The 7,990-nt window shown below is 34.7% G+C and overlaps 1 protein-coding gene across 1 annotated transcript; it reads left to right on the forward strand.

Annotated features, from left to right (window-relative positions):
• The first annotated feature begins 338 nt into the window (after positions 1–338).
• LOC132623069 (glycosyltransferase BC10) lies at positions 339–7,387 on the forward strand. Its single transcript, XM_060337775.1, has 11 exons — positions 339–1,089; positions 3,503–3,619; positions 3,797–3,897; positions 4,282–4,353; positions 4,825–4,906; positions 5,060–5,140; positions 5,387–5,425; positions 5,550–5,615; positions 6,399–6,548; positions 6,820–6,948; positions 7,092–7,387. Exons 1-11 carry the CDS (start codon positions 844–846, stop codon positions 7,131–7,133), a joined length of 1,125 nt encoding a protein of 374 aa, XP_060193758.1. The 5' UTR covers positions 339–843; the 3' UTR covers positions 7,134–7,387.
• Positions 7,388–7,990: the final 603 nt, after the last annotated feature.

The raw sequence follows: 7,990 nt of genomic DNA on the forward strand, positions 1-7,990 counted from the left end.
TCAAATGTAGTACAAAAGCCGATAAATGCAACTGATTAATGTCACCTTAACTCATATGCTAGTTGTTATATAGTTTTTGCTATTGTGCTTATGTACTGAACACTAATTAAAAGGGTATAAGTGTTCCTTACAGTATTATAATCAGAAGTGAACTGTTATGTACTATACTGTACTGGTTACACCAAAAAAGATGTACAAATATTCTTATATTATATTTGGAAGTAAAGTAATTGCAACTTTGGAGTAGCATGAGAGATGAGGTGAAAACAATCACTGAAAATCATCGAAGCTGCGTTACATAAGAAAAAGATAAAAGATGTCTAAAACAAGACAGTTAATAATTGAAAAAAAAAGAAAAAAAAAAGGGATCAATATTGAGTAAAGGCAAAGGCTGAAGTGGCCCTCAAATTGGAGGCAGACCCAAGTTTGGTAGATTTGCTGGCAAAGGGAGATTCGTTTCACCATTGAAATGGGGCCTGCAATCCACTCAACCAAGCTGATATTGAGCTAATCTTTTCACTCACGCAATTAAAAAAAATCAATCAGGCCTCAACAACTTAAGCTAAGTCAAGACTCAAGTCAGCTTTGTACTCACACTCTTTTTAAGTTTCTTGTCCTCTGTCCCTTTCTTCTCTTCAATATAGTGTCAGTTCACGGGATTTACATAGAACCAAAGTCTAATATTTTCACAGATCCTATTATCTCCTAATTACTGCTACTTTTATTGAGCCACCCTTTGGAGTTGGATCCAATTTGCAACTCAATTGCTTAGAGATCCATTTTTTTTTTTTCAATTCATGTAATTAAAATAGCTACTTTAAACTCTCTGATTGGGCCGGGAATATGGGCTTGAAATTGATGAGAAGGTCCAATTCCCAGAAATCTCAACAAAGATGGAAGATAAAGGTGTTTGTTATGATTTTACTTGTTTTTTTCTTCGGGACTTTAATAATAATGGAGACGCAGTATAGTAGAATTAGAATGTTAGCGTTGCTCTCTACTCCTACAGTTCAAAATCCCAAAATTGCCTTTCTGTTTATAGCTCGGAATCGTCTGTCTTTGGACATCGTTTGGGACGCATTTTTTCAGGTATTAATTATGTGGCAGTTTAATTTTTCATGTTTTTTCTCTTTTTTTTACCTATCTATATATATATTTTTTTTTGGGGGAAATTTTGTCTTTTCGCCTTAATTATTATGCTTGTGTCATTTCCCTTAAGTGCGTGAACTCTGTCGTTTCTGTTAACATTGATTACTTCGTGGATTATCTCATATTTGGAAATTGGAGTGTTGTAGGAACTTTTGCTTCTTTACCAAGTGTATACTTAAAAGTCCCAATGAAACTGTATACGGACTTGCAATATTAGTATAGTTAGCATAGATTATACTCCCTCTGTCCATTTTTACTTGTACTGCATACTAAGATAGATGTCAACTTTTATTTGTCCATTTTAAAAAATTAAGAGATAATTTACCATTTCATACCTCTTTTACCCTGATTATCAAATAGTGTTCATACATGAACACTATTTGATATATTCTTTGCACAAAAAGTATAACCAAACACAACTCCAACTCCATTAATTCCAAATAAAGTGAAAAATATTTGCAATCTATGGCCAAACACCTACTACGTCTCCCAATAATCCTACAGGAACACTACCCTCAGAAACACCAAAGAAATCCCTAATGCCAACAAAAAGAAAAGAAAAGTAAACCATAGATGAGACATTTTGATAAAGAATATGGGCTAATTACATCTTTGGACCGCTCAAAAGAATAATAACCAGAAAGTATAAGTTTTGCATATTACTTATAAATATAAATATACATATGATAACCATAGTATACACAACATATACATATAACATACATATTGTATTCACAAAATATACATATAATATAAATAATCAGTGTATAGGTTTTGTATATCTTGGCTAGCACCTGTAACTAATTTCAGCCAACGGGCCAAAAATGAAATTAAAAAATTGGGAATTGTCAGTGGCTGCCCAAAAAAACTTTAAGGAATTGGGAATTGTCAGTGGTTGCACAACTTTTAAAGTATGTTTTATTGGTTTCAACCATTAGATTACTTATTAAGGCCCCGTTTGTCCATAGATACCAAAAAAAAAAATCACTTTTTTTTGGAATTTTGGAATTTTGGAGTTGGAGTTGGAATTGGAGTTGTGTTTGGCCATAGTTTTGAAATTGTAGTTTTTGGTGAAATGTAGTTGTAAAAGAGTGAAAAAAGTGAATTTTTTTTGAAAAACAAGTTTTTTGAGTTTTTGGTATTCCGGAATACAACTTCAAGTTGTATTCGGAATTTTCATGGCCAAACGCTGATTCCGGAAAAAAGTGAAAAAAATTTCCGGAATAAAGTGAATAATTCTTATGGCCAAACGGGGGCTAAAATTAGGGTGATATAGTAAAATTGTCTTTCTATTTATGGTTCCTCAAGGGGTGCGCAAAGTTAATACAGGACAAGTAAAAATGGACAGAGGGAGTATTTTTTGCAAGACTTTTTTTTTTTTTTTTTTTGGTTTTGTGTGTGTGTGTGTGGGGGGGGGGGGGGGGTTAGGGGTACCTGGCTCTTGCTGAGGTAACAAATTATCCAGGATGTGTGAAATAGAAGCACCCTGTTTTTTGATTGTTTATCTTTCTTTTGTTAGTATTAGTGTTTGAGCAGTGTGTGACATTTCCTTTTTGAAGAGGAAGGATATTATCAAATGTATGATTTTCAATGTTTGTGTTAGTGGGGCCTGAGCTTTGTGAAGAGCAAATATATTACCATCGCTGAGCTCTTTAATCAATCAACTGTCCCATAATCCCAGATTAGTTGAGATCAGTTGTATGATTCGTTTGCTCTTATACCATTCTATTCAGGCACATTATATCCTATCATAAATAATTTGCCTTTTCAAGGAAAAATAGGAGTCCCTAAAGTTGAAGGTTTCTCTAAATTTGGCGCTTACCTTATGTTAAGAATATAATCAAATAATAAAAGTGTGCTCTTTCTAACAGCTTAAGCTTTAGATGAAATGGTCACACACTTTAACACCCTATACTGATATACAATAGCCGTAATAAGAAGACTCAAAAAACTCCTGGAAAACCTGACTTAATGTAAGTTTTCCCCCCCGAGACTTGATGCAGGTACAGCAATAACAATTAAGCCTTAATTCCTACTACTTGCTGTTGCCTATACAGATAATTTGCTTCATTTTATGTTTTGTTCTTACTTAAGTTTGTATCGATTTCGAGGGATTGTATGTCTTTTGAATGACATTAGCAAATCCTTGTAGTTCGAGAACTTGCCAATATATCAGTCATTGATTCATCAGCAACATTTAGGGTTAATTTTAATCCTCCCAGGTCTCGTATGCTCTAAAAGAAGTTATCTGAGTGTCCTTTGAGCGCAGATGAAATGTGCTTAGTGCTTAGAGTTCTCCAATATACTTGTGCTAGCTTTCCAGACTTATATATTGTGTGTGCATGTTTTGCAGGGTGATAAGGAAAACAAATTTTCAATATTGGTTCACTCACGACCAGGGTTTATATTTAACAAAGTAACGACAAGATCAGCGTATTTCTTGAATCGCCAAGTTAACGATAGTATACAGGTTTCTTTCTTCTTCTTCCGAACTTTTTTTGTTGGTAATATCATCATCGCTTAATGCAGTAGTTGGGTAATTTACCTATTGAGTTTCTGTTGTATACTTCATCCAAGTTATATTTCTTCTTCTCTTTCACGTACTTCTTCTGGCGCAGCAATATTTAGCGAGTGTGTTTTCCTTCAGGTAGATTGGGGAGAAGCAAGCATGATCCAGGCAGAGCGGATTTTACTTCAGCACGCATTGATGGATCCTCTCAATGAACGATTTGTTTTTATTTCAGACAGGTGAGATACCATTTCACTAATGTCTTCATTTGTCCAATCTGGAGCACAAGTTGACTCATTTGGTACTACTGATTAGCTTAATTGACTGTTTATTAATTAGAACCATAATTGTAAGCTACTTTTGAAGCTTTTTACTTATTATAACCCTATTTGTTTTTCAAGCTAATTTTGGTAAATTGTCTGAATAGTCAAAATTAATGTTCTAATAAACTATTCAAACGATGATTTTTGCATACAATCACTGAGCATAATCATAGATTGGTCTCAGAGAGCCAAGTGGTTATGTTTTTTCCAACATTGTTATCTCTACCATAATATGCATCATATTAACATTTGTGTTGTGACTGTCATCAAATTTATTTCAGCTTTTTCGTGTGATTTCAGTTGCATACCTTTGTACAACTTCAGCTACACATATGACTACATAATGTCTACGCCAAATAGTTTTGTTGACAGGTAAGAGACGGTGGTATTTCTGCTCTTTCTTGAGTAAATGATTTATTTCTGTAGTCCGAAACTCAAGAAATACGTAAGCTTTCATTCTTTCCGGGAAGGGCATTAGTCATTCTCAAAGAACTACTCCCTCCGTGTCAATTTATGTGACGCTCTTTCCTTTTTAGTCAGTCCCAAAAGTATGACACCTTTCTATATTTAGTAACAAATTAACTTTAAACTTCCAATTTTACCGTTAATGAGATGATTATAGCCACACAAATATCTATGGCTTATTTTAGACCACAAGTTTCAAAAGCCCTCCACTCCCTGCCCAGCAAAACACCATCACATAATTTGGGACGGAGGGAGTATTACTTCTGAATCCATTTTGTTAGCAAATATCTAGCTGGCATCTTACTTTCACAAGCTAAAATGTGGAACAGTGTTCATGCTTCAGTCACCTAACTGTCGTTTCTTCAAACATGAATACAGCTTTGCTGATACAAAACAAGGCCGCTACAATCCCAAAATGGATCCAATTATTCCCGTTCAAAGCTGGAGGAAAGGTTCTCAGGTACTGTCTGAAATATGAATTCTAGCTTCATGAAGTTCAATGTAAATCCTTTAAAGGAAATTCTCAAAGGAGAAATGGAGCAAAAAAGTAACCTGTATCTTTCACTTCTATAAAATGTCGATCTTACTATTTATTTTCACGTTGTCTTTGCAGTGGGCTGTTTTAAACAGAAAGCATGCAGATATTGTAGTGAAGGATGAAAGATTATTTCCTATGTTTCAGTTGCATTGCAAGGCAAGTTACTTTTTATTTTTCCTGGAAATCTGGCTTTAGTTTTATTCCAAAAATCAGGACATGAATTTTGGTTTACTTTGCTCATGGATGGTCCTGAGTTCATGAGCAATGCAAAAGGAAATTTATCTTAGCCTTTTTTTTTTCAATTTTAAATAAAATGAGTGGTCTTGAGTTCTTTCCAATTTAAAACATTTGTTACCTTCATATTTTCATTGTACGCACCTTAATTACATTATCATTGTGCAGAAAAAGCCACTACCTGAGTTTTGGCGGGATCAGTATGTGGTGAGTATCCATGCTATTTGAGTATTTCTTCTCTTCTACTGTTAGTCGATCTGTTGACTTTATGCTAAAAGATCTTCTTCTATATAATCTTGAACTGTTCTATAATACCTCTTGTGTTCTGCAGCCTCCAGATACATCCAAAATTCATAATTGTATACCTGACGAACACTATGTCCAAACTCTGCTTGCTGTAAGTTATCTTCCGTGATCTAAACCGTCTTAGAAACTTCATTTTTTCCTTAAGTAACACAGGTTTCACTTCTAACTGTGATATCCTGTCAAAGAAAATCCATTGCATGGACCATTGCTAGCATAATGCAATCCACCCTCTACAACAGTTCAATTCAAGTTTGAGCTGATTGCTAGTACATTTAGCAGGCGTTTGGCCATAGATTCCATACATTACTCTTTGAAATTTATGCAGTTGGAGTTGAAGATGGAGTTGTGTTTGGTTATACGTTTTGCATAGGAGAGAATAAGGCACTTTAAGCCCGCCTTAAGTATAATATTATTCTCAAAACATAAGATAAATTATAATTATATTAGTTTATCTATACTATAGGTTATCTACATTTTCTACGGGGACTAGAAGACCCTTAGCATACTTTGGACCTAAAATAAATGTCCTAATATGACTAAACGTTGGACTGGACCTAAAGAAAAAGAACCTTAGCAGTTCTGTTTTGTTCTCATTTGCTGTGTCAAGTCGGTTTCATTATTTTGCTAAGTACTAATTTAGGTTTAGCTCATCTGGCGCTGTTAATTGAGTTTAGCTAGTTGTGAACTCTTATAGGTTGTTTTCAAGTTTGCTGCATTCCTATCTTAGGTTGGGTAACTAGCAAAGTTATTAATGAGTGGAATCTGAATAAGTGCAAGAGGCACTATTGCTCTAAAATGTAACCTAAGTTTTCACTTGAAAGTACTTGAAGTATCAAATTTGTCTTTTTTCTGAGTAGTTTTTCACTTAATCCAGCACCAAGGACTTGAAGATGAAATTACACGGAGGACACTGACTCACACTTCATGGAATATTTTAGCCAACAAGGAGCGTGATCGGAAAGGATGGCATCCCGTTACCTATAAATTAGCAGATGCTACTCCCACACTAATCCAATCTATCAAGGTACTCTTGGTTCTTTTCAACTAGCAGATTAGTAATTCGGAGGCCTACTAGTAAAACACTTGGTAGAAATTATTTTAGGAAATTATATCACTCATGTATTGCCAATTAGGAGAAAATAATGAAATAGTAATCCACTCAATTAGCTATTTTAGGAAGTAAGGCATTTCAAGTGTTCACACAACTTTAGGAAAAGTTGATTTCTTGAGACTTACCCTGAATTATCCTGTGTAAAATGATAAATATGCACCTTAGATCTATTTGCTTTTGACAGGACATAGACAACATAAATTATGAGACAGAATACCGGAGAGAGTGGTGCACCAGCAAGGACAAACCTGCCCCTTGCTTCCTCTTTGCAAGGAAGTTCACTCGTCCTGCAGCTCTGAGGCTTCTCACTATGGTTAGTGCCGTATATATGCACTGTAGCAAAAATACTAGTACAGTTTTTCTTTCACACTGTTTTGTCCATTTTCTTGTATATTGTCTAATTCCATATCCGGTTTTCCATTTTTGCAAATGGTTGTTGCTCTGGTTTCTATGCAGTCTGTGCTTGGACTTTTCCACGAGGAAACGAGCGACTCTTGACATCTATAATGCAGTACACCATCAATCTACGAGTTCAACACCTGTTAGAAGATATACAAAGTTGACTACCTACAGAAAATTGTAATATAGGTAATAAATGGGAAGACGTGTAAGTAGAAAGAAAAACTAATGAGATTTGTCTTGCCTTTTTTGTATATTTGTATTATTTTCAGTCAAAACTCAAAAATGTTTGACCGTATAGTTAAGTAGAGTGAACTATATCCATTAAATTATCATTCTATATTTGTTTTCCATGTTGTAAAGCCATATATAACGTCGTGGTCTAGATTTTCACTCAATGTATATATACATGTGTGTGCAGTGTGTAAAGACGTTGCTGATGGATATGCCATAGATGTCTTGGGAAAAATGTTTTAGCGGGTTGGCTATTAGCTATTTATTAAGACGGGAATGTGAGTTTCAATCCTGAGTTCCCGACGAGATGAAAAGAGGGAGCATTCTCTATTCCATTTTTCATTGATCGTTTTTCTCAATCAATCTAAACTACAATAGACTAAGACTTTGGTCCCTGTCATCTTATATATATCTGGGTACAACAACAACATACCCAGTGAAATCCCACAATGTGGGGGTATTTAGACCTTATCCTTACCTCGGAAGATAGGAAGACTGTTTCCGAAAGACCCTCGGCTCAAGAGAAAACATGATGAGACAAGGTCCGATAAGCACAAGCAGTTCAAAGCAATATGAAAATGAAACTAATGAAAGCGAAAAAGTCATGATAAAGCAGTTTGAGAAAAGAAGCAGTAGCTACCACAGATAAATAAGATAATCGAAGTACAAAAAATAACATACAGTAGCAAGAATCAAAGGACAATAAATTATAGATTAAAATT

The sequence above is a fragment of the Lycium barbarum genome, chromosome 12 (assembly GCF_019175385.1).
Source record: "Lycium barbarum isolate Lr01 chromosome 12, ASM1917538v2, whole genome shotgun sequence".
In the NCBI taxonomy this organism is placed as follows: Eukaryota; Viridiplantae; Streptophyta; class Magnoliopsida; order Solanales; family Solanaceae; genus Lycium; species Lycium barbarum.

Bases quoted from the DNA above. Each gene is read 5' to 3' on its own strand.
- LOC132623069 (XM_060337775.1), top strand. From the start codon at position 844: ATGGGCTTGAAATTGATGAGAAGGTCCAATTCCCAGAAATCTCAACAA. The intron at 1,090-3,502 runs GTATTAATTATG...CATGTTTTGCAG, and splicing joins TTTGGGACGCATTTTTTCAG to GGTGATAAGGAAAACAAATT. The intron at 3,620-3,796 runs GTTTCTTTCTTC...GTTTTCCTTCAG, and splicing joins AAGTTAACGATAGTATACAG to GTAGATTGGGGAGAAGCAAG.